Below are 26813 nucleotides of genomic sequence, written 5' to 3' on the forward strand. Positions count from 1 at the left end.
TATTGCTGACCTCTTGCTGACTTTCGTCAGGCTTCAATCAGCTTAATCATCGAGTAAAAATGCAGGTCAAGTAATGTCTAGGGGGTATTTGTTAGATAGATGATGTGCGTAGAGTTTTGAGATTATTTAAAAATCGGTCAAGTGCGAGTCGGTTTCGACACTAAGGATTGCTTATAAGAGCTACTGTTAAAAAATCTATACAGTTTGTGACAAAGTTTGAATTGAATCTGCCCGTTAAAAAGTGGGACGAATCGAAAGAACAAAAGGAGGAGTCGGTTACTTACAGATGATAGCAATAAAATAGAGGACGCAATGAATCAAGTACCTCTATCGGTACATCGATTAAAATCTAGCTTGTTTGTGTGTGCGTTTCGCCCCGGTTGCCCTGGAAATAAATAAAATAATATAGCCCATACTCCTCGGTAAAGATGGAGCTCGCAAATGGTTAAATAATTTTTAATTATTTTATTTATTTCTTCATTCAGAACAACTTACAAAACAGATACCAATAAATAATTTAAAATATTAATAGATATGCTGAGTGTAGTTTTATTTACAAGATGCCACGACTTGTTATTGGACAATAATGCGTACAAGATATTGGAATTGATGAAGATGATCTAACAAAGAAACGCACCCAAAAATTTAACTGTTCCTGTTTATAATATAATTTAGTTTATTTAGTTCAATAGGTTTTATTAAAATTTAGGTACAACGAGTATAAATGTGAATTTAAATTAGTTAACTATTGATTCATCGTCAAATGTAATAAATATAGAGTAATAGCTGCGCCCCGCACCCGCGTAAGTCTGTATCCCGAAGGAATATCGGGATAAAAAGTTGTTCCAGTTGTCCAGCTATCTACGTACCAAATTTCCTTGCAATCGGTTCAGTAGATTTTACGTGAAAGAGTTACAAAAATACACATATACATACATAAATCCTCACAAAGTTTCGCATTTATAATATACTAGCTGCGCCCCGCGGTTTCACCCGCGTAAGTCCGTATCCCGTGTTAATATAGGGATAAAAAATACTTTTATTTTATTCCAGTTGTCCAGCTGTCTACGTACCAAATTTCATTGCAATCGGTTCAGTAGTTTTTGCGTGAAAGAGCAACAAAAATACACATATACATACATCAATCCTCACAAACTTTCGCATTTATAATAAATAAAATCCTATTTTGTATGTCTATACTTACTAATATATATTATTATATTACTAATAATTATTGACCCAATGAAAATAAATAGTCGCTCAACTCCTAGACTCACATTTTTATATTGTGGTAAAATACAACACAAAATTAATCTTGTTCGTTATAACATAATTTTTTGACTTAAAATAAAAACAAATACAGACATGTGATGAAATATTTTAATTAGATTTACATAAAATGCATTAAACTGGCTAATTAGGTGACTGTAATGAACAAGTCCACATTAAATAACCTTACATGCATCTCATGATTTATTAATGAAGACATCTTTACTCTGATAAGGTATAAAACTGTAATAGTATGTCTATATGAGAAAGGTTAGAACCGTTGTTGCCAAATGCAGCTTATGTGTTGACATGCATAACTTTTGAGCTTATATTGTTTCGATTCATTGTGGTATTTATTGGCTTATAAATTAATTCAGTTATTTAACTGGACTTTATTGAAAAACGCGTTTATGTAGTATGTTTAGTTTTAGTAGGACGAATTGAATATTATAATCCTACTAATCCTACTAATATTATAAATGCGAAAGTTTGAAAGGGTATCTGTGTGTTTGTTGCTCTTTCACCCAAAAACTACAGAACCGATTGCAATGAAATTTAGTTCATAGACAGCTGGACAAGTGGAATAACATATAGACAACTTTTTGTCCCGATATTCCTACGGTATACGGACTTACGCGCGTGAAACCGCGGGATATCCTTACAAACTTTCGCATTTATAATTTTAGTAGGATAGTAATGCCGTGACGAGGTTGGTCATAAAATAAAGTGCGATTCTTTATCAAAGTTTTAAGTGAATGAGATTTGATTGTTATCTCCATTGTTATCTCACTTAAATCGAGAGGAACAATAAATTTATTTAAAGTTGAATTGAAATAAATAATACTTATATTTGAAGTCTTCGAAGGCAAAGCGAAGATCTATTACGTAATCGCTGTAGTTTTTTTACCATACATAGCCAGATATACCGATACCTTGAAATATCGACAAAAAAGACATAAGTTCAGAATTCTGAACGATTACCGGTTAACCGATTAGTCTAATTTAATTCGTACTTGCAACTGTCAATTTTATATAATTAACTGAATGATTCTAATGATTAAAGGAACTTTTCTCAGCTCTGGCTTCAAATGATTTTTCGTTTTCATATTTAAGATATGAAAATCTGAATAATTTTAATAAATGAATAATAATGGGTTTAATAATAATATAGTTGTACTTAGTAAGGTCTACTGCTTATAGAGTTAACACTTAATGGCTGCGTGTTAATTTATTGAAAAATAATTTTATCAATCTATTTCTATACCAATATTATACATACAACTTTTGTATTTTTTATATCTGTAACGTTTTCACGCAAAACTACTGGACCGATTTCAAAAATGCCATCTGTTTGAAAAATTTAAAAATAAATATACAATATTACATAAATACGTATGTAGTACATATGAATAATTCAACTAATATTAAAAATGTGAAAGTTTGTAACGATGTGTGTGTGTTTTTTGCTCTTTCACGAGAAAACTACTGAATCGATTGCAATGAAATTTGGTACGTAGGTAGCTGGACAACTGGAATAACATATAGGCAACTTTTTATCCCGATATTCTTACGGGATACGGACTTACGTGGGTGAAACCGCAGGGCACAGCTAGTAATATATAAAATCTGAATTTATGTTAACTGAAAATCTAGAACATAATAACCTAAAACTTGTTAGCGTGCACTCATGCCTCGATTTTGATAAGCTTAATCTATAGTTACGTTTTATTATAGTGTTAGAAATATCAGATCACCTAGGACATCATTGTTTCTTTATAGCCCTTTGTTCTCACATGATATGTAAAATTATAAATATCAAAGTTGTCGTGACGATGAAGTTTAGTACCTATAAAATAATTATTTACACAAAATGCTAAACTGCATTCAAATTGATAGAATTAGATTATGTTAATGGCACAGAGAGATCACCGACTTTCAAATAAAGAAAAATCAACGTAATTGGTTCATCCAGCCCAATGTTGTGGGGTAACGTTTAATAAATACACTAAAGAAAAGCATAAATAGTCGAATTAAAAGCTAGGACGACCTTTTGAAGTCGTATCTATACTAATATTACAAAGCTGAGGTGTTTGTTTTTTTGTTTGAATGCAGTAATCTCAGGAACTACTGATACGATTTCAAAAATTCTTTCAGTGTTAGATAGCCCATTTTTTAGAAAGTCTATATATGTACCACGGGCGAAGCCAGGGCGGACCGCTAGTAATATATAAATTAATGACGTAAACGAATTTAAAATCGTTTCAGAGAAATAAAAACAAATTGATATAAATATATCATTTATATTTCGAAATGTAATCGAGAAATGAAATAAACTTTATGTCTCCTTCAATAAGATTCATATTCAAATATCATGTTCAGCTACAGGATATTTTTTTATTTCAATCTGTATGTTTACGTCATTATCTGTTTATTTAATATACATAATATAGTTTCTTGAAGTGTTATTGAAGCTTAATAAATTTGATGTTAAAAATATATAAGTGTTCTAGGAGGTCTTTTAGTCATCGATTCACGTTTTTTATATTCCTGTTTTCTTTAGATTGTATTTGTATAATTCACTTGTGAAAGTCACTTCTCAGTAACGCTTTATAACCTTTTGATGACACATGAACCGCTAAACAGATTTCGAAGAATTTTGATATTGACAAAAGAGAATCTTGGAGAATGATAGATGTTATTATGTCTCGGTAAGCCTTCATTTTAGGAGACGGAATAAGGCTAATATTTTTAGAAACACTATAGTTAACTTTGCAAACAGCTAGATGGATTTTAAAAATTATTGCTCTCAGTTTCCAGTTAATTGTAAACTTAATAAGTAGAATATAATCTTCTTAATCTATATATATGAAATCTCGTGTCACAATGTTAGTTACAATACTCCTCTGAAACGGTTGGATCGATTCTCATGAAATTTTCTGTGCAAAGGTAGGTATGAGAATCGCCCAACATCTATTATTCATACCCCTAGCGCAAAATAGCGTTTGCCGGGTCAGCTAGTATTGGATATATAATTAGAAATAGACAATTTAAGATGTCATATACGATATAAATGTTGAAATTTAGAACGAAATGGTGTTTTCTTGTGTTTGATTTTACGCGAGTATTATACATTTAGAAATGAAAATATTATTAATCCGACGTTTCGAACACTTTACAGGGAGCGTGGTCTCCTCGTGACCACGCTCGCTGTAAAGTATTAATGTACTGAATAAATCGCGTTTAAAATCCGTTAAAAAGTTTTTAATTTCTAAATTTGGAAGGAAGATAATTAATACATGACATTTAAGGTCGTTGATGACCTATTCAAATGAAAATATGGATAACCTTTTATTATGTTACTGGCTGCGCCTCGCGGTTTCACCCGCGTAAGTACATATCCTGTTGGAGTATCGGGAAAAAAATTCCAGTTGTCCGTTGTCATTGCCTATATGTTATTCCAGTTGTCCAGCAGTCTACGTATCAAATTTCATTGCAATCGGTTCAGTAGTTTTCACGTAAAAGAGTAACAAACACGCACACATCCTTACAAACTTTCGCATTTACAATATTAGTAGGAAGGATGTCACAGTACGTCTAACCATGGAAGTTACGTTATTAATAACCTTCCATGAGTGATTCACGGTATTTAGTTCAAATTCCTGAGACACAAAGCGCATAGGTCAAGTACCCTGCGATGTAGCCGTTTAGGTAACAATACTTTTGTTACGTACACAATAAATAGACCTTGGTATTTCCATAAATAAGTTTTGATTATCGTCAGTGTCATATATAAGTTAAATCACGCTTTATAGATACGGCTTCGCACGCGTTAACTCGGAGTAGTTTAATAGAGGTAATTGTACATATAAACCTTCCTCTTGAATCAGTCTATCTATTGAAGAAAACCCATTAAAATCCGTAGCGTAGTTTTAAAGATTTAAGCATACATAGGGACATAGGGACAGAGAAAGCGATTTTGTTTTATACTATGTAGAGATGTGAAACATGGAACGTGGTGGTTTTTATTCAAATGTACACAAGTAGTTAAAGCTACGAATTTTTGGGTTTAAAATGTGTAATTGCTGCGCCATTGATAGACTGTATATCTATATACCCCTACTAATATTATAAATGCGAAAGTAACTTTGTATGTGTGTCTGTCTGTTACGTTTTCACGCATAAACCACTGAACCGATTTTGATAAAATTTGGTATGAAGATAGAACTGAACTTGGGAAAGGACATAGGACACTTTTTTTAGAAAGGGTTGAAAGAGGCGGTGAAAGTTTGTATGAAAGATCGTTATTGTCAAACTGATTTTGATGAAACTTATTATGAAAATGGAGCTAAACGTGGGAAAAACTAAACCATACTTTTTAATGCGAATAAAATACTCCTTACCATGTCGCGCGATATAAGCGAATTCTACGCGGGCGAATAGCTGGTGAGAGTATTTGAGAGTATTTCATTTCATAATGAACGCACTATTTTTCAAAGAACTTATCATAGCTCACATTGAAATCAGTAGATGTTTTAAACGTTTCCTCAGTAAAATTAATATGTACTTAACAACTCTAACATCAGTAGGTCTACAGTAAAAACTATATAATAATAAAAACAAACCAACTTAATCATAGAAACATGTAACCTTAATAAAATAGTTTTTTATCCAATCACATAGGAGTGATCTAATCTAATTGCTTGAGTGTGTGTAAAAAAGTGAAGTTCTGTATACAGGATGTTAGTTAATCTGTTTAGAATTTTCGTAAAAAACACATGAATCCATTTATTATGTAGGATTTTGAATAACTATGTCATTTTAAAGAAATATGGAACAGAACAACTCTGTGGTAATTTTATATTGTTTTGTTTATTTGAAAGAGAGGCACATTTTGACAGCTGTCACTGGGGCAGGGATCACACGTGGGGACATTCATTTAAGTCCTTAAAACTGACCAACGCAAGAGGTCTATCATCTGTGGTAATCGCTTACCATCAGGCGAACCAGCTCAGATTCTCTTCAGATTCTCGAGTCAGCTCGATTTCAGAGTCTGCGACTTTTTCACATAAACATTCCAGAAGAATTTAGTACTACTAACACTAAATTAGTAGTGTTATCCTAAAGGAAGTGCTTCTTTTATAAACCACTAGTCGTGCCCCGCGGTTTCACGGATAAAAAGTTGTCTGCATGTTATTCCAGTTGTCCAGCTGTGTACTTACCAAATTTTATTGCAATCAGTTCAGTAGTATTTGCGTGAAAGAGCAACAAACACAGACACATCCTTACAAACTTTCGCATTTATAATATTAGTAGGATATAGTTGGATTCAAATACTCATTTGGTGATTTGGTGTGCATTGTATTTATATAAAACTAACACTATATTTAGTATCGTTGCATCACATTTATTATACATAAAAAAGTCACACGTTTTAAGTTTAGTGCAATGAGCTTTATTATAAACTTATTTCAGCGCCATCTTGTGGCTAATTGAGGCGATTTTCATGTTCTCTTTAAGGTCAATAGAGAGTTCTACCATTCCAATCGATATTGGGTCATGATCAATCGATATTTGTATTATTCACTAGATGGAGCTATTCATAATAATTTACCTTTTAAGATTTTTTTAAGTTTTATAATAATTGTCTCATTTAACTAAATCAATGTACATTTAATTATCGTGTAGCTAAAGATACAGATTATTAAACACTAGACATTATGAATAAAAGTGCATACAAATGAAAAAAAACTTCTATATCAAAAGTGAAAGAAATAAAATTTAACAGGATTAGGAAGCAATTTAAAAGCACATGTCGTTATAGAAAGGATTTTTATTTTATTCAACAAAACAAAAAATTAAATTAAGATTTATCAGCGAATAGTAGGTATCCCATGATTTAAATTATAGTAAGCAAAATAAATTATAATTCAATATACATATAATTAATAATAATATCCAGTATTGGGATCAAAATCTTGATTTTGTTTCGGACCACTGAAATCTTGTGTAAATGCATTGTCCTCAAAATGAGACCTATCAGGTAATTCAGTGTTATAGTTCTCAATTCCAGTTGAAAAAGTAGTAGATATAGGAGTTGTGAAATGTTCGTTAGATGTATTAATAACTCTATCTTTGGGTCTCTCGATTGTTTTTCTATCTGATTGATCTAAATCTGCGAAATCTTTAGAAGTATATAATCTAGGCATGAACGTAGTAGGTGTGACAAAGGTTGAAGAAATAGTATTTATATAATTATCGGGGTGTGATACAGTATTGCTCGTTAAAGATGGCGTAGAAGATTCATAGTTATAACCTTGACTCGTCCCAAATATTGACTGAGCAGAATCTACAATCTGCATATTATTAGTATCTTCAAATGTCGGACTTGGATCAACAGTAGAAGCTTGTAGTCGTAATTCTTCATATTCTGTATTCTTGTTTTTTCGTGGTTTCTCACTGATGTTTTTAATTAAATCTTTGTTGGTCATTAACAAATCTTGTGCTTTGTTTGTCAAACGAGGCATATATTTGTTAAAACCGTACTTTTTATCGTCGTAAGATCCTATAATACAAAAAAAGAAATTACTTATAAAAACGCAAAATAAAACAATATTACAGCATTTATATTACAAGATTTTGTAAACGGTCTTACCATCATCAAATATACCAGCTGCTTTGTTCCTATGCGCTTGCTCAATGACTCTTTGAATTTCCTTGGGTATGGGTGGAGGAGTCGGTAAATGGCTACCACGAGGTCGAAAACCATTCTCATCAGCAGTATATTCTATTTTATATAATATCCCATCATCACCAATATATGAATACGACCCTTCTGCTCTTACTCCAGCATCAGCTGTACCGCTTTCGTCAGCGTGAATGCCATTTGATGTATCAAAGCTATATGAAAAGCCCCCTGGTATGAATTTATTTTCATAGTTAAGTATAATAGCATTTTTATCGATTACATCTCGGAGTCTCGTTGGATATTTCACGGAGGTATCAATTCCTTGCAATTTTTGTATGGGAGGGAGCTTCAATTTCAAAGAATCTTTGATTGGGGTAGAATATGCCATATTTGGAAAGGAATATTTCATAAATTCACCCATGGGAGCAGCAGTAGCGTCCTTATTGCTAACTGGTGTGGAAGAGATACCGTAGTTGTGATGAGTTTTTTCATTGAATCGCGGATTCATATCATTAAAAGCTTTAGATGAATCTGTTCGTGCTGTCAAGTCAGTAATAAATGGTACATTTGGTCTCGTGGGAATAACTTTTATCGTCTTCGACGATGAATCGGGAATAGAGATGGATTCATCTTGAATGCTCATAGTAGGGTGAGAGATTATTACGGATTTATATAAATCATTCATATATTGATAATTGGTTGATATTTGTGGATCACCAGTTGCTAGTTTATATTCTCCAGGAATATCTGTTGTTTGATTGATGAGTGATGGAAATGGTGTGGAATTGGTATTATAATAACGATCATCACCAAGTCCCGGTATTGCAGTTACCATTTGCATATTACCGTCATTACCAGCAGTTCTGACATCGGGTGTAGTATTGAATGTAGCCTCTCTATCATTTGATTCATATACATTAGTATACTGGAAGTTTTCTTTTGGTAATTCCAGCTTGTCATCATCAAAAACACCTCCAGCTAAATGAGCTCCAGGTGGCGGAAGATAGTTTCGATCCAGCTTTTCTCCACCAACCAGACCTACAGCAACTAAGACCTGAAAAATAAACATATAATAACTTTTCATATGTTTTCACTATGTAGAAATTGTTTCAATGAAGAACTATATATGGAAATGAATATTTTAACTTAGCACGTCTACAAACTTAAAACAAGATTTTTTCAACTGTAAGGAAACAAACCCATAGAATCTTCATCTTTCTTCGATGCATTGGCATCAGATAGCACGATTGATATGTGCTCAGTGTGATCGAAAATTTATATTTATAGTCACAAAATTATCTAATGTCTATAGATGCATTACGTGACGGACGGACAACGTGACAAAATTCTAATTGTGGCCGTCAGACCCCTATAATGATGAGATAATTTTTCTATTTCGTCAACGTATTGTCGTGATCATCAAAAACAGGGCCTTGACTTTTAAAAATTTATTCATTAATCTCAGATTTAAATTATTTAATTGTTACCGTATGACATACAGCATGTATTTACGGAGTTATAAATTCCTAATATAGGAAGGAAACTGGCATTCGGGATACTGGTGTTTTAATGTAACTTAAAATATAATAATAAAAACATAATCGTTGGTTCTTTAATGCCTTTGCCATGTCAATTAAAACACCTTAACTAAAGTCTAAAATATAAAAAACAGGATTTTTATAAAATTAAATGAAGTTAGGTAAAGGTTAGAGGCAAGTACTTATTCTTTGCTCTCACCGGGGAAGTACCACACCTCAGAAGACCGGCGTGAAATAATAGCATGCTACTCTGCTTCATACGGTTAATTACCCTTCTCACTCCTTTTTTCCTCTCGTCAATTCTTTCTTAATCCCTTTCCAATTTAAAGTCTATCCATTTGTAGAGGCATAATGTCTTCTATCGGCCTTATGCATCTCCAAATGTTGGTAATCCAAAAAGACAAATTAAAAGTCTAGGATATGATATACTAATGCAGATTATAATATTGAGTTTCGGTACGAATATTTGGGATATGGCTATCCTTTGATCAATTGTGTGTCTGACATTCCGAAACATCTCGCCAATTGGATTTGTAAAAAAAAAAAAGGTTAAATTACGCATAATCTGTTTATAGCATATTTACATTGTTTTTGAATAAAGCGATACGTTTAATAATCATATTATTATTCGCAATATCGGGCATTTATATATAATTGAGGTCAAATTAAGCACGATAGCATCACAAAAGATTCGCATTGTCTCCAATCATTATATTTCTGGCTATTGATCTTTGACATGTCTTAGAGGCAAATTTCTTAACGGTCAAATATCGATCTGATCATGTGTACCATATTTGTGCTTTTTGTTTGTTATTTACAGAGTGTAGAACTTGCTACTGAGAAGTTATTAAGTATAACTTTTAAACAGATCTGTCATGCCAAAAGCGATTGTAATTTTATAAACTACAGTTTTTATGTTTAAATAATATTAGTATATTATTAACTAGCTGCGCCCCGTGGTTTCACCCGCGTAAGTCCGTAACCCGTAAGAATATCGGAATAAAAAGTTGCCTATATGTTATTCCAGTTGTCCAGCTGCATACGTACCAAATTTCATTGCAATCGGTTCGGTACCTTTTGCGTGAAAGAGCAACAAACAAACATGCACATATACAAACATCAATCCTCACAAACTTTCGCATTTATAATATAAGTAGGATAGGATATAACTCCTAAAATTAAATCTCTTATATCTGTATATGTGTACATTTTTTTGTATATATTTATGCATTTTCTTCCTTTTCAAAATTTATATTTATTATACCCCAAGGTTGCCTGGAAGAAATCGCTTCTAAGCGATAAGGCCGCCAAATTGTACAATAGTTATGTATAGTGTGTTTTATTATTATTTTGTTTATTTATTAAAATTTTGTTTTAAGGCCTACAATATACATTTACAATATATCTTTTATTTTTATTAGCTTTTGCCCGCGGCTACTTACGCGTTAAAATCTAAGTAATTTAATATATGTTTTTATACAAAACATATGCGCCCCGGTGCGAGCTGGCCCAATTCGTGCCGAAGCTTGCTCGACTACCACATACAAGTATACAAAAAATTGAGAAACTAGTCAGTTATCAAGCTCATCTTACTATATCAAACCATATATGTATTCGTTTCGCAATAAATCAATCTAATTACATACAAGATGCAAGAGTAACAAGCTTTCAGTTCTGGCGTCATCGTGATCTTCACGATTGAAACGTTATTGCAGTAAATTGACAGCAGACCCTCAAGCAAACTCAGTACGTCCATTAATATCCATACTTTGTTTGACAGTTGAAATTTTGTCGCTGTGTTCGCTGAAATTATCAAAATTAGATCTTGAAAGTATTGGTGTGAAATGGTAGTATTAGTTGTGTTATTATCGTTCGAAATTAATAATGTATCTGCTATTTAACATCAATCTTCATCATCATCATCATCATCATCACCATCATCATCATTCTCGGTCCATATTTTATCCCCCAGCTGGGCTGGCCTATGAAGGTTCAGGCCATAATCCACCACGTTCGCTAAATGCAACCTGCAGATGTGATATGTCGTAGTACTTTTGGATCTTGGACATGCCGGATCCCTCGCGTTGTTTTCCTTCAGCATATCGAGTCGAGTTCGAATAATGTGCAGATAAATTGAATAATCTATTTATTTTCTGCACGCTGGCCTATTCTCGAGTCCCCAAACTTATCGATTTTAAGACCGAGGTTCTTACCACTGAGATACCATTGCTTCTTTGTTGCATCAATCTTCGATTATTGTATGATTTCGATCGATCTTTGTTCACCATATAATATAATAATTACTGTGTAGTACAACGGACGATTTGTTTCATTCAATGTAATAATAAACTCCAAAACGACTAGATGTATTCCAAATTTATCTAAATAGCAGAACCCTAGATTATTCCTTTTTATCCCGTAGTAATGACGGCAGCGCTTGAATGAGCACAAAAAAATATTTTATTAAATATACAGGAACATTGTATAAGGAAATTTGATGTGCAAATAATTAAATAAATTATAATGTATATAAAGAATAACAATAATTTTTAAATTGGACCTTACTGCTTTGAGCTGTATGCATTTGATGAACGTAATGTTATGGTGTAGTGTATGATTATTTGCCATTGCGACCGGCGTTTTTGTGCCACCAATTCTTGAAGGTCTTTATTGAACTTATTCAAATTTTAATTCAAATCGAATCATCCCATTTCTCATGTTTTCTAAGAAATGATGCAATACCAATTATTAACAAATGTCAACCCAAGGTATAAAACTCATGGCATGATGATGAATTTTAACCAGCACCCGTGGCCCCTTCCCTAAAGCGGCTTGACGAAACATATTAGGATTTAGGTCGGTAGGAATCCGACATAACCCACGGCTCCTTCTTCGGAGACCATTGGTATCAATGAAAGGTAAACAAACGGCTGTACAAAATATAATTTATTAACTCTAAATCCGTATCATTTGCAGTCTATTCAATATCTGTATCTACGACCAGCCCTGGGAGGCAGGTAAGTCTTAGCTCCAGTCACCAAGGGATTCTGGAAGTCCTGTTCTGGAACACCGTTCTGTGGGTTTGTGAACGCAGCTGAGTCGGTAACGACGGTATCGTCATCGTTTTTGGGAATGTTATTGATGGTATTAACATTTAAACCATCGTTGTAGTTTCCGTAGTTGCCTTCGGGTTGGAAGTCATTATCGTATTTACCTTCACTGTATGATCCTGAAAATAAATAGTGTAAATAATGAAAAATAACAAAGGGCATATTTTGAATAATGACTGCATAAGGATCTGCTTTTGATCTTAAATAAGTATGTTTTACTAGTTGGAAAGTTATCGTTTTCACAGAGGGTATATTTCATATAGCAAGACTAAGCAAGCAAATATATTTATCATAGTAGTAACCAAATAAAGGAAGCCAAATTCCAATAACAAATTTTTATCTATTGATGCTTTTTCCCAGCGTATTCCATCTTATAATTGCATGCTTCTTATACTGTGTTCTATCATAATCATTATCAATGTCATGAAACATGCACTCGTCTACAGCCAAAAAAATGTATGTTTTAAACCGATAAACCAACCATCATCATAGATCCCGGCGGCTTCATCCCTCGCATTTTGTTCCAGAGCCTTTAAGATTTCAGCTGGGATTGGTGGTGGTGTAGGCAGATGGTCTCCTTCAGGTCGGAAACCATTTTGATCAGCGGTGTACCTGTTCATAGTAAATAATAATGCGGTTATTTAGTGGAAATAGAATAGTGGATAATCGTTAAATCCTTTTAAATATGAGACAATATTCACAAATATGAAAAAAGTTAATATTGAGAAATTAAGTTTCTTTTTAAATCTCGGATTCTCAAAAAAGTTATACAAACCTAATGCTGTATTGAACGCCATCATCACCAATATAAGAAAATCCTCCCTGAGCCTCCACACCGTTCGTGGCTACACCATTTTCCTCAGCAGTTATTCCGTTTTCAGTTTCGAATGCGTAAGAATATGAGTCTCCATTATTTACGTTATCCTGACGAAGAATCGCAGCATTTCTTTCAAAAGCCGCTTGAGTTCTTTCTTGACGTCCAAATGTATTGTAATTGTTTACATCTCCATTTACATCAGCTTGGCTATTGTCATAAGCATTGTATTGACCGTTGGTATTGGATGGGCCGAAATTTTCCGAATCAGAAGATCTTAATCCAAAATTTGGTGTATCAAGGAAGTTGCCACCGCCAGAGCTTTGGGCGTGGGAGGGAGGTAGGTAGGTATTGTCTAGCTTGTCACCACTAGACAAAGCTACCATAGCTAATACGATGAACTGTAAAAAAAAACAGTAGTTTTTTGTTAGTAGCATTAAGTACATATATTAAGCATGTACCAAATGAAGGGGAAATTTCAATTATATCTGTGTTTGAAAGAAAAATTACCACCGCTTTGGAAAGACTCAACATTTTAAATAACATCACAAATTAATACTAATTATAAATAGTAATATAGAGCTACTTATATATCTTTAACAATATAGTCTATACTTAATAGCATTTATAATTAAATACTGCAAATAGGGTGGCAAAAACCAACAAAGCCTATCTCAAAACTACCAATGTCATCAGCCCACTGCTTGGACACGGGCTTCCTATGAGGATTCAGGCCATCCATCACGCTGGCCAAGTGAGGGTTGGCACATGTCACATGTCGTTGAATATTTCTTTTTTGACCGTTTTAAGCAGTGGTGATGTTATCCAAACGTGCAGATAAACTGAAAAATCAATTTATTTCCTGCACGCTCCCCCTGTCTCGAACCCTGACTTATCGATTTTGAAGTCCGAGATTCTCACCACTAAGCCACCACTGTTAAAACTACCATACTATGCTTTTAAAACTACCAATAAATGAATCAAAACAATCCATATTGAAATAGAAAACTAAACAATTAGTTACCAGTTTCATGATGCAGATCTTGCTAGTTGCTACCTGTTAAACGTCTTTAGGCTGAATGTTGTAAGAAAAAAATCATGTGCTTTATTTATAGTTAATGCTGATGTTCGTATCGATCTATATTAATACGATGCTCTTTATTAAATCGTGCTTCGGTGTTGTAATCCAAATAATACGCGAAATGGACGCATCACTACGCGGACGGTGTTATGCAAGGCGCACAGTCGAATTTATTTAGTTTATTTGTAATGAGCTTTCACACATTAACTCAATGTTGTATTGTGCTGTCAATATTCGATTGCAATCTCTTTATTGCATGTGAAAATAAATCTTAAAGCTATTTTCAGTTATGTTGTGTTTGACTGGCTGAAGCTGCTGTGCTGTGGTACTGAATGCTTATTTTGTAGCTAGCTAAAGTAAAAAATTCTTTGCGAGTCATGTACATCCGTTTTTAAGAATAACTCAGTTTATTAAAGAGTGTAATACAACTTAATTTTCAAATTAATGTTAAATTTTTATAAGTTCTAAATTATAAGAGAGCCTATTTATGAATATATGGAAGATCTCTTAACGGTACTCTCTTACAGTTCTTTAGCATCACTATTATTTTAAGCGTAAGTCCGTAGGAATATCGGAATAAAAAGTTGCCTATAATATGTTATTCCAGTTGTCCAGCTATGGTACTATGTTATAGGTAGCTATGGTCCAGGTACGTAGACGTACCAAATGTAATTATACTCGGTTCAGTAGTTTTTGCGTGAAAGAGCAACAAACACACACCCATTCTTACAAACTTTCGCATTTATAATATTTGTAGGATGTTTTATGTAAAATGGATATATATATCTACTTTCCGAAATATTAAGATTCAAAGCGCTTTCATAAAAAAATAAAGTTAAATTTTAAATGTTTAAGTTTATGATGGGACTCTTGCAGTTGAGAGCACGCCACCTACGTAGCAATATAACAATTTTATAGTTGTTTGTTTTGAACAGGGCAGGTGAAAATTCTCATGCTTTGAAAACTAGTTCAACAATATCTATACTACTAAGAAAATAATCATTTCAACGTTCATAATTTTACGATTAAATATCATAATTATCAAGAACTTATTGTTACATTAAATATTGTGAACAAAATTAATTATTATCCTGAATATAATCCAATATTCAATCAACCAGCTTTGAGCGAAAAATAAACAACCATCTAAGTGATGACTTGTTCACTCCTGCATAACGCCAACACGTAATAATTGTAACTCCTATGGTACTATTCAATGGCGACCTTGCCAACGTTCGAGCGACCTCAATCTTAAGCTCAAACTACATTAGCAATTAAAAGATGCACTCGTGATCTTAAAATGCAGTTTATTTGTAACAAATACTGTTTGCCACTTTTTTAAATTGACATTTACATTAAATAGATATGATTGTTTTCGCAATCAGCTTTTGAATGTCGCAATTTTAATGTTTATAAAAAGGTTTATGCTAAATCGTGTGATTATGGCACCAAGGTTTTTTGTTCCTGGACAAGTATCAATACCTATAAGATACATCTAATTATTATTTTCACCGAAGTTGCAAAAAACAAAGGAAATTCTGAATTCGACTGTAGTCTTTTTTGGTTTTGTTATTCGATAACTGCGTCGTTTTTCAACCGATTGACGTATAATTTTCTGTTTTATTTGTGAATTTGGAGTGGCACCTCCTTTCCAGGGACATGGGAGATATTTTTTTAAAAGTTGTTATAAGAGTGACGTTAAATATGTCACTATAAGTCGGTAAATTAAGCATTAGATTCCATGATAAATTATGCAATTGGTTTTATTTATTTTCATTAAAGCATTCACATATAATCCTAGCTAAGAATTCTATTTTCTACCAGAAACGTTAGTTTAAATAGAATAGAAGCATCATAAATAATTTCAAAGCTATATTAATACTCCACAGACTATATGACACGAGACCCAGAAGTTAGACAGAAGAAAGAAAAAAACATTTATTTAACAAGTCTATCCACCACCAATCAGTGTGTTGCTAAAAAGTGTAACTACACAGCATGTGCTACCGTAATGCTCGACGATGATTTTCAATAACCCCTTTTTAATTTTATTAAAGTTAATAAATAAAAATTAAATAAATAATTAAAGTTAATCATTCTGAATGAAATAGACAGATCAGAGGAATACAAAAAACTCAACGAATATTTTCGAAAAATAACAGTCGAAACGATTCGTGATCCATAAACTTTAGGTGTTATATAAGCACCATTGACCAGAATTAGATAAAAATGTCTAAACGAACTTTTATCGAAAGAGAATTTCTATCGAAAGACAAGGCCCAAAAATTGTCTTAAATTAAGAAGACGAGTTTATTCTTATATTAGATCCTAATTGAGTAAACCTAATTCGTATCCTATTAGTATAAATGTGAAAGTTAGTTAGGATATTAATAGTAAATAATGTGTGAAGGCCGTATACGGCCCAATTCGTGACGACCTATGACAAATGAAGGGACGACACTATTTCGAGATCGGAGCATTACGTCAATATTATGTATTTCGGTGCTTGAGCTTGAATTGGCCGTCTTATAAAGTTAATATGTGTCTTATAGAGTAATGAAGTAATTATATCTTAATGATTGTATAGAGAAAGATATATTTTGCGTACATTAGTTTGAGGCAGGGCAAGCCAAAGTATTAGAGGGTCAATAGGCCTTATTAACGTTTAAATTAAACTAATTTGTTTCGTTCATTTGTACGTCTAATAGTGAAATCCCACTTATATTATAAATGCGAAAGTTTGTAAGGATGTGTGTGTGTTTGTTGCTTTTTCACGAAAAAACTACTGAATTGCAATGGAATTTCATACGTAGACAGCTGGACAACTGGAATAACATTAAGGCTCTTTTTTATCCCGATATTCCTACGGGATATGGGCATACGCGGGTGAAACCGCGAGGCGCAGCTAGTATATTATAAGTGAAATGGATGGTGCAGTAATAAAATTAGCTTCTTAAAACATGAAAATGTGAAATTTATTCTTTATTCTTTTATCTATAACAGCATTTTATGTCAGTTGGAAATTCTTAAATTCTTACTGAATATGTGTTGTATCGGGAAGACATAGACTCGTGAAACACAGCGAAAGCTTAGGAGTCTGGGATTCATGTTGTATGTTACATATAATTTGTTCAATAAATGATTTTTATTTATTTTTTTTATTAATTCAATTAAATATTATGCAAGTCAGAAAAATCGGTAAAAGGACTTTACCGCTTGACATACCTCAAAGTATGCAAAAGTCCCTTAATTATCTTCGATATATAAATGGTTACACGAACCAAAAGACAAGCACATGTGCTTTGTTTTGAGCTAATATTGTAATCGAATACTAACAAATAGTGAAACATGCTTCAAATAACATAATTACATTAAACGTAAAACAACATAATTTGACACGGTGTCTCCAGTGAACCCTGAGGTCACGGCGAGTTTATTTAGCCGTTATTTAATTCTTTTTCAATTCCAATTTTAAAATAATTGAAGCTATTTCAGAACATACGTTGCAGCACATAAATTTATTTTTAATTGAGCAAAAACGTGTAATTCATCTTTAATTCACTGTTTAGACTAATCAATAATTAAGCTTAAAACTGTAATTTCATATTTGTTGTGTACTTTCAAAGAAATATTAAATGTTTCAAAAGTAACTTAAATTGATATACTTATTCTCTTTTATTTTCTATGAGAAAAGATTAGCTTTTTTGTCTGATTAACTAATGTTACCGAAAGCTTCCTGCGTCTTTCATCGAGTTACATGTTTTCAAACCTGGTTAACGCGGGGGACGTCTGGACAGGCCGCTGTATATATGTATATTATGACATTATGAGGAATTCAACCAATCAATGTATCTCAAGTTCTAAAAATGCAATCAGTCAGTTTTATTATAAACTTATTGATTGTATTATTTGTAAGCAAAGTGATACGCATAATTTTATTTAATTTGACGACACGTTTTCAATGATGTTATAAACAACTTGGTTGATTGTTATTGAAAACTACACAGTTATTTATCGTTTATATTCAAATTATTATTATCCGTTAATAAAAGAGGAGTGTAAATATATCCAGCGCCCATGAAATGCCCTCAAACATAGGAGAATTTATGCATCTATACCAATAAATAAAATTCAAGTGTCTCTTTGTAATATTAAAATAATCGCTTTTTACTATAAATAGGGTACAAACATGTACCAAACAATGTTTTGTTTACAATATTTGTCTGTACGTCCGTTTGTTTTAGACCGTTTGTAATGATGTAATCAGAAATAACTTACGCTGCTTTTTATCCCATCATTTCCACGGGAACATTGGTATTAAAAGCTAGCTAGCGAACAGTTAATTTATCCGTATAAAAGGCTATAGAAACTATTAAAAAATGTTATGTGAAAACGATCTGAAACAGAAACAAACCCACACAACCTTCACATGCAACCTGGATAGCATAAAGTCAATGTTACAATCATTTAATTCAAGAAAACTCACGATTACAACTACTTAGCACAAAAAGAGCTCATTACCTCCACGCGTGAAATGTTCGAGTTTTGAAACAATTTAAATTGCCATTTTGTAATGTAAGCGTAATTTGTGCACGCGATGCTACGTGATTGGTATTAAAGTTATAGCCAATTTAATAAAATATAAAAAGTGCGCTATGAATTGAGTAGCCTCTTCGTGGAGCCGATTAGGACATAGTTACCTAAGAATATCATGTATGGTTATAATAACTAAGCCGAGTTGAAATAAAACTAGCTATGATCGTAATAAATAAATGTATGTTTCTATTTTCTCTACATCTAGATAATGCGATGTGATATTATGATTATCTAGTTATAGAGAAAATGCATAGACCATTATTTGTAATTATTATTTTTAGGTTATATCCGATTTTTTTAAATTGACTTTAAAATTCTATAAAATTCGACGAAGTTTAATGTATGTTTTTATACATTTAAGCCCATCAAAATCTTGCGTCATTTTAAAGATCTAAGCGTACACGATAGAGACACAGATGGCGGAAAGCAATTTGTTTTATACTATGTATTGATACCCTACATGCTGCGCCGCGCGGTTTCACCTGCGTTCGGATCACAGGCAAAAGTGGGTATTTCTATAGCTCATTCTCATATATATTCATGGGTTAGCCTCATCACTGTTAAAATCTGTCCAGGCGTTTTCATGTGAAAGAGTTACAAACATTCATACATTCTAAAAACATTCTCATTTGTTATTTAAGTGGAGTGGGTTTCTTTATAGAATATTAAAAAGTTTAGATAATAGAAATTTATGGTAAAGTATAATATTACAAAAAGCTTTAAAAATAACTAACGTCTTCTTCTTAAACATATTCAAATTAAAATTCCAAATTATTTCGAACGAAATTCAAAAGCTGCATTTAATAATATAGTGTATTATTATCTGTTGTATATTATTTTGTTGTGTATTATAATTAGTTGTATTCATCTACATGACATAATATGGATCTACTATCGAATAAAATTATTAAATATTATGGAGGCTCTATATCGATATATAGTTTTGACAACTGTTTGTATACGTAGACCTACATAATAATATAAGATTTTTTTGAATTTATTGCAATCAAATTATCACCTGCCATTCCCATAAACACAATTACACAGTAATATTCGCAAGCTACTATTTCACATCGGTCGTGTGTTCCTTCGGTGCGAGCTGGCAGAATTCGTGCTGAAGCGTGCTCGACTGCCACATTAATTCAATAACAATCATGTTTTATTACTTCTCTGTATTTGCCTTTTTCGTTTGCTTTTTATTTTCCTGTGGATCTGACGATACAAACTGTAATAGTTACAGGATAATTTTAATAATGATTACCTATTAACGATATACTATATTATGTGTATCTCTCCATAATACTCGGGTACCTCCAAAGGAAAGCACCCGGTCTTTTGGCAGGCTTACGTGGGGACACAGATTCAACACGCAGAGGTCCTTTAGAGAATTTAATGTGTTTTGGGACACCAGCCGCAGCCTGCCCATGAATGCACTATATTAATCTTGAAACACTGTCATTATGATATTATTGATGTTATTTTTAAAAACGACCGTGTAATGCACTTATCTAAATAGGATTTACAAGGTCACTATGACTGTTTTAATCGATTTAGACAGCCATATAACGAGTATAGGGCACTTATTTAATTTTGTTTTTATTCTACATTAACTGAGTTCTAAATAAGAGAAATAATGAAAGAAATTCTCATGAAGAACAATAGAGGCGTTCTTGAACTGTACGATCAGGTTGTTTCGAAAAACGTTATATTATATATTTTAAATATCCTCTTGAAAAAATGCATTAATTAATGTTATTATTTTAAAATAATATTATAAAATAGAACAAGACAAAAATCATGCGTTTTTAAATGGAACTATCTTAAATTATGTATTTTTTTTTTGGGAACAAAATATAGCAAACTTTTCATTTAAATTTCATTTATTTAATCGACCACATAGTGATCTTCAACATAATTCTATACATAATGTACAAAATTTCTATAAACATTTTTTTTTTACTTTTTACAATAATGCCCAGTAACAATATTTACGCTAGTGTTTTTTATTTACTAATAGGTATATCCATCTTGTGGGTTGAAGCTGGGTGGCTGACGAGGTCCGCCAAACTGTTCAGAGCCTTTAGCTCCGGGACCTGATGCTGGCGTGTTGAAGCCTGATTGGGCTCCTTGGCCGGACGAGTTCAGACCTTGGGTAGGGCGGTTGTATTGATAAGGAGCTTGAATTGCTTGGTTGGATACTTGGTTTTGTCCAGGCTTGTATTGCTGATTAGCTCCAGAGAATTGAGCCTGGTTGCTGCCTTGGTTGCCAGGTTGGTTCTGCGAGCCCTGTCCATTGAATCCGCTTGGTCTGTTAGGTTGATATTGCGTGGTGGAACCGAGTTGGCTTTGACCCTGGTTGGACCCGGATTGGAATTGATTGCTAGGTACTTTCTGATACTGCTGGTTTGAAGTAGGACGATAAGAACCGTTTCCTGAACCTGGCTGGTACTGGCCCTGGTTAGCTGAACTTGGTCGATTTTGAGTCTGGCTTGAACCAGGTCGAGGCTGTCCAGAAGGTCCAGATGGAGCTTGATAGTTATATCCTTGGTTTAAACCTTGGTTTTGGCCTTGATTTGAACCAGATTGATATTGATTGTTTTGTCCGGAAATTGGGCTCGAAGGGCCAGTAGATTCAAAAGATGGAGCCGTTCCCCGGTTCGGAGCTGAAGATCCAGAATTGTATGGAGAGTTTTGTCCTGAAGGACTGGAAAATCCGTTTGAAATTGACCCAGATGGACGACCATTTGCTCCGGGGAAACCTGAACCAGACGTAGAAGGCTGATTATTAAATTGTGGACGAGATGAGCTGATGGGACCTTGACCATTTGATCCTGAGCTATATTGGTTATTCTGTGGACGATTATATTGGTAACCAGAAGCACCCTGTCCACTTTGTCCCCGAGGTCCATTATTGTAAGAAGGACCATTTTGAGCAGCATTTATTTGTCCCTGGTTTTGTATTCCATTCGAACTTGCAGTATTTGTTTGTTGATTTAATGCTTGATTCAGAGCGTCACTTAGATTAGGCTTGTTGAACTGTCCAGACTGACCAGATGGAATAGTTTGTCCGAAACCTTCGTTTTGTGATCCAGACTGTTGATTACCCTGTGGCTGGAAACCGAATGATCCGCTTGTAGGTGTTCCATTCGATGAAGGGCCGCCGTATTGCTGGCTAGGACCTTGACCCTGGCTTTGCAACTGAGGTCTGTTGATTGGTCCAGAAGAATATCCTTGAGAACTGTCTTCATTTTCATATTCGTCTGGTCGGTAAGCACCTAGGAAAATTAAATGGTTATATGTAATGGTCAATAATAATAAATATCATTAGGGTTGTTTTTTTAATTGTAAGAATAATTATCAATCTAATCCTCATACAATTTGGGATAAATACTACAATAAGAAACTAATTGCATACAAAAACTAATAATAATTATGTACTTAATAGTGTTGCGTATGTATAAAAAAAGAAGTAAAACAGTTAGAAAATAATATTACTAACCTTCTTGTGTACCAGCTGCGGCAGCCTGAGCATTAATCTCAATAGATTTTAATATTTCTTCGGGAATTGGATGAGGCGTTGGTAAATGTTCTCCCTGTGGTTGATAACCATTTTCATCAGCAGTGTATGTTACTGTGTAGGCTTTTCCATCATCACCAGTGTAAGAGAAACCACCTTGAGCTTTAACACCATCAGTAGCCACACCTGACTCTTCAGCAGATATTCCGTTGGATGTTTCAAAGCTGTACTCGAATCTTTCACCATCGTTTTCATTCGTGTACCTCAATATTTCAGCGTTTCTATCGGCGGCAGCTTGAGCACGTTCAGGGGCAAAGCCCACAGAACCTTGTCCTTGAGGAATTCCTGTTCCTTGTTTAGGAAGGCCAGACAAAGATTGCTGTTGATTGTATGCATTGCTAGACGGTGACTGGCCGAAGGTATTCGATGGTGCAATATAGCCATTGGAAGGTCCAGCATTTTGCTGAGATCCAGAGTTAACATCAATAGCAGCTTGATTGTAAGAAGGCCTATTGGGAACAAATCCATTTGAGTTAGATTGACCAAACCCATTGCTAGATGGTCCTCGTCCAGACGCTGGTCCGTAAACTGGGCTAGGTTGGCTAGGACCAGATGGAGATTTCGAACCGATATTAGCAGTAATTTGCTGTCCTGCGGGTCCAGTTGATTGAATTTGTCCAAATGGCTGTTGTCCAAACGCTTGCTGTCCAAAAGGACCCTGAGATGATGGACCAGGAGCAGTTAGGGCACCAGGGCTACCTCCAGCTGTACCAGCATTCGGAGGTGGAAGGTACGTTCTGTCCAATTTATCTCCATAGCAGTAGGCTATGATCGTAATGAAAACAAACTGAAAAAAAATTAAAAGCTTTTATTATTTCATGAGCATTAATCCCGCAGCTCTAATAAAAAAACACAATAATTGGCTTAGTATCCAAAAATAAGCTCAACAGTTCCCAAAGAACATCGACACAATCCATAAAAATATACAAAACATTGCATAAATTTCGAATCCATATAAAGTTGAAGAGTTAACAAATCGATAGTGGTATTTGTTTTAGCACCATAATATTTAGCTACGGCATTAAAATGTTGTTAAATGTTTACCAGCTTCATGTCTGCTGTTACAAGTAAGGACAGGCTATGAATGTACGGTTCTTTAGAGGCATCCTATATTTATATCGCGAAATTCGTTCACCTTAGTTACCAAAGCGCTCACGGACCTAACCTTTGACTGTTGGTGAATCTTCATTTCTCTGTGTGAGTGATTACACAAGCACCGATCGATTTTGTCGATACACTAATTATTGTTATCGTCAAACACACAGTGTTTAGTTACATTATTTAATTTCGATTTTTATTTCGATGGCAAATTACGCGTAATGTAATGTCCGGTATGTTGGTCTAGTTTTGTAATCTCGAATAATGAGAGTAGATTTTTTTATTATTTGGTACATTCTAAAACGATGATATTTTGATTTGATGTTATTTTAAGATATATTAGAGAATACACGTAACAAATTCATTATCTGAAATATTTTGCGTTTGGTTTTACGAGGAAAACTGTGCCCACATTTAAAAGAAAATATAAACATATGTAACGGATTTTTATTAATGTTGAGAGTTTCATTTCATTATATTTATCTCACACTAAATAGTATGCGTTTAATCAAAGTTAACATTATTTATTGCTGACTTAGGAGAAATCGCACATTAATCCAGAAGGCTGTGAATGTAACTAGAAGTCTGTGAATGAATCTTTTAAGTCCTTATAATTTTATATTTATTATTTCAAAATGATACATATTATGTCGCTGAGTCGGTGTGTAATCTATAGGATACATTATTATCTACCTGTTCTATAGTTTAGTAAAAAAGTTAAGGCTGCAATTAATATTAAGTAGGCTGGTCAGGCTGTAATGAGTTAAAGTTTAAGTACATGAGATGTTTAGAAATTATAGACTTTTAAACGGATTTTTAACGCTCGCTGTAAAGTGTTCGAAACGTCGGGTTAATAATATAATGATTAAATCGCGTTTGAAATCCATTTAAAAGTCATTTATTTCTAAATGTAAATACTCGCGTAAAATCAAACACAAGAAAATACTACATGAGATGTTATTAACTTTCAACTTAACAAAAATAGCGGTGAGCATATAATGATTGCGTAAAATGTTATATTCCATTCCTCGTTTTTCTACACTCATATACTTCTACGTCTAGAGGATAAATAACCCAATTTATGTCCAGAAAAAGCAGTGGTGGCTCAGTGGTGAGAACCTCGGACTTCAAAATCGATAAGTCGAGGTTCGAGACCGTGGCGAGCGTGCAGGAAATAAATTGATTTTTCAATTTATCTGCACATGTGGATAACATCACCACTGCTTCAAAACGGTGAAGGAAAACATCGTGAGGAAACCGGCATGTCCAAGAATTCAAACTTCGACGACATGTGACATCTGCCAACCCACACTTGGCCAGCGTGGTGGATTATGGCCTGAACCCTCATAGGAGGCCTGTGTCCCAGCAGTGGGAACAATATATGGCTGATGATGATGATTTTTATATAAATAACAGTGTGATTTATACATAGAGTAAAGCTTTGAGGACAGGCATCGTCGCACAAAATTAATGACGTAGAATTCTACCCCTATTTCAATATAAGTTATTCTGGGAACAAAACATTTCGAATCAACGAGCAAAGCCGCGGGCGATATGTAGCTAAAAATCATACCAAGTTCATGCTTGTAATAAGTGCTTATAATAATATACATTCACTAATCGCCCCGAAGGCTCAGTGGTACTAGCATTGCGACAAAGAGGTTCAGAGTTCATGCAATTTTTAAGCGTAGGCTTAAAACACATTGATTCCCGCTTATTTCAAAACAATTGAAGAGTTATGAACTAAGTTATTCTTAGTACTGATAATTGCTTTTGTACAATAATTATCGGGTAAGCGCCGGATAGAAGTCATGGGTTCGATGGATAAAAAAAAACTTTTCTGCAAAGAAGGTCAAAGAAGGTCAACGAGATTTTGAACAGTAAAGCTAGCTAATTACTTTTTTATATTATTATTAATTGCAAACACAAAAAGAATCAAGTTAATCGGTTGATAACCCACGGAGTTATCCAGTAAAACAATCAATAAAAAAATTCAGTTGAATTGAAATCCTTTGTTTTTGATAACGACGACAAAAATGTCTGGTCACCTATATAATTGTCTAACAAATCGATCAGTTAAACATATCTAGAATGGTCTACCATATATCTTCCAGGTATATTCATGTATGATGATAATAAATGTATTCAAGGTTAATCTGAACATTGTAAAGATATTAATATCTTAAAAATTACATTGTAATAATGTAATAATATCTCGCTCACAAAGTAAAGATCTTTTTGAGGTTTTCTGAACTTAATCCAAGAAAGGTTAAATTTGCATATAATTTATATATTTAAACAAATATAAATCTCAAATTCAAGATAACATTACTAGCTTCGTCCGTGTGGTCATCACACTATCACACTAATATTATAAATTAAAAGTTTGTTTCTTTAGATGCTTGTCCGTCAATCACGCTGAAACTACTGAATGGATTTTGATGAAACAGCAGGAAAAAACACAGGGTATGAGCTGACTTGGGTACTTTTTATCCCGATTAAATGCTCCCTTGGAATAAAACAGGAATCTTGATATCCGGGCGGAGCCGGGACAAGCGTCTAGTTATAAATTTTCATAGTACAAATTTTTTCCACTATTTGATCCTCATGGAGACAGAGTTTATCAAAATCATAGTTCTACATGTCAAATTTGAGCCCGTACGGTCTAGTAGTTTGGGCTATGCGTTGATAGATGAATCAGCTTTTCAGATCAGTCTGTTTTCTTTGCGTTTTTTATATTAAGATTGATACATATTAGAAACGTTATTCTCTTTGATTTATTCCCGTTTGAACTTTATTGATCACTGTTTATGGAAGTCTAATTTTACATGTTTAATTCGATTGATGCCTTATTTGGTATTGAACTCATTGCAGTGACACATGCTTGTGTATGCAGATGCGCGCGCGCAGCTTCGCCTGTATTTATGATTTACTGAGAGCACAACGGTCAGATAGGTGTAAAATGTATTTAGTACTAGCTGTTCGCCCTGACTTCGCCCGTGGTATATATCCGAGGTAAAAACTATCTTATAGCACTCGGGTTAA

General features: G+C 33.6%; 3 protein-coding genes across 3 annotated transcripts; all 3 read right to left on the bottom strand.

Annotated features, from left to right (window-relative positions):
* Window positions 1-7211: 7211 nt before the first annotated feature.
* Window positions 7212-9168, bottom strand: LOC119831949. The gene is made up of 4 exons (XM_038355518.1): window positions 9154-9168; window positions 8801-9008; window positions 7922-8182; window positions 7212-7831 (listed from the first exon to the last, which is right to left on the bottom strand). The coding sequence occupies exons 1-4, from the start codon at window positions 9166-9168 to the stop codon at window positions 7212-7214; spliced, it is 1104 nt and encodes a 367-aa protein (XP_038211446.1).
* Window positions 9169-12451: 3283 nt separating this feature from the next.
* LOC119831812 (pupal cuticle protein 36-like) lies at window positions 12452-14497 on the bottom strand. The gene is made up of 4 exons (XM_038355343.1): window positions 14441-14497; window positions 13378-13817; window positions 13084-13214; window positions 12452-12721 (listed from the first exon to the last, which is right to left on the bottom strand). Exons 1-4 carry the CDS (start codon window positions 14447-14449, stop codon window positions 12474-12476), a joined length of 828 nt encoding a protein of 275 aa, XP_038211271.1. The 5' UTR covers window positions 14450-14497; the 3' UTR covers window positions 12452-12473.
* Window positions 14498-20967: 6470 nt separating this feature from the next.
* On the bottom strand, window positions 20968-23754 carry LOC119832061 (collagen alpha-1(III) chain-like). Its single transcript, XM_038355659.1, has 3 exons — window positions 23715-23754; window positions 22593-23457; window positions 20968-22368 (listed from the first exon to the last, which is right to left on the bottom strand). The coding sequence occupies exons 1-3, from the start codon at window positions 23721-23723 to the stop codon at window positions 21104-21106; spliced, it is 2139 nt and encodes a 712-aa protein (XP_038211587.1). The 5' UTR covers window positions 23724-23754; the 3' UTR covers window positions 20968-21103.
* Between the last annotated feature and the right edge of the window lie 3059 nt (window positions 23755-26813).

The sequence above is a fragment of the Zerene cesonia genome, chromosome 14 (assembly GCF_012273895.1).
Source record: "Zerene cesonia ecotype Mississippi chromosome 14, Zerene_cesonia_1.1, whole genome shotgun sequence".
Classification (NCBI taxonomy): Eukaryota; Metazoa; Arthropoda; class Insecta; order Lepidoptera; family Pieridae; genus Zerene; species Zerene cesonia.

Bases quoted from the DNA above. Each gene is read 5' to 3' on its own strand.
- LOC119831949 (XM_038355518.1), bottom strand. The intron at 8,183-8,800 runs GTAATATGCAAA...AATTCATACCAG, and splicing joins CAGAACTGCTGGTAATGACG to GGGGCTTTTCATATAGCTTT. The intron at 7,832-7,921 runs GTAAGACCGTTT...TTTGTATTATAG, and splicing joins AGCTGGTATATTTGATGATG to GATCTTACGACGATAAAAAG.
- LOC119831812 (XM_038355343.1), bottom strand. The intron at 13,215-13,377 runs GTTTGTATAACT...TACTATGAACAG, and splicing joins GGCGTTCAATACAGCATTAG to GTACACCGCTGATCAAAATG. The intron at 12,722-13,083 runs GTTGGTTTATCG...ATTTATTTTCAG, and splicing joins CGCCGGGATCTATGATGATG to GATCATACAGTGAAGGTAAA.
- LOC119832061 (XM_038355659.1), bottom strand. The intron at 22,369-22,592 runs GTTAGTAATATT...TAATTTTCCTAG, and splicing joins CGCAGCTGGTACACAAGAAG to GTGCTTACCGACCAGACGAA.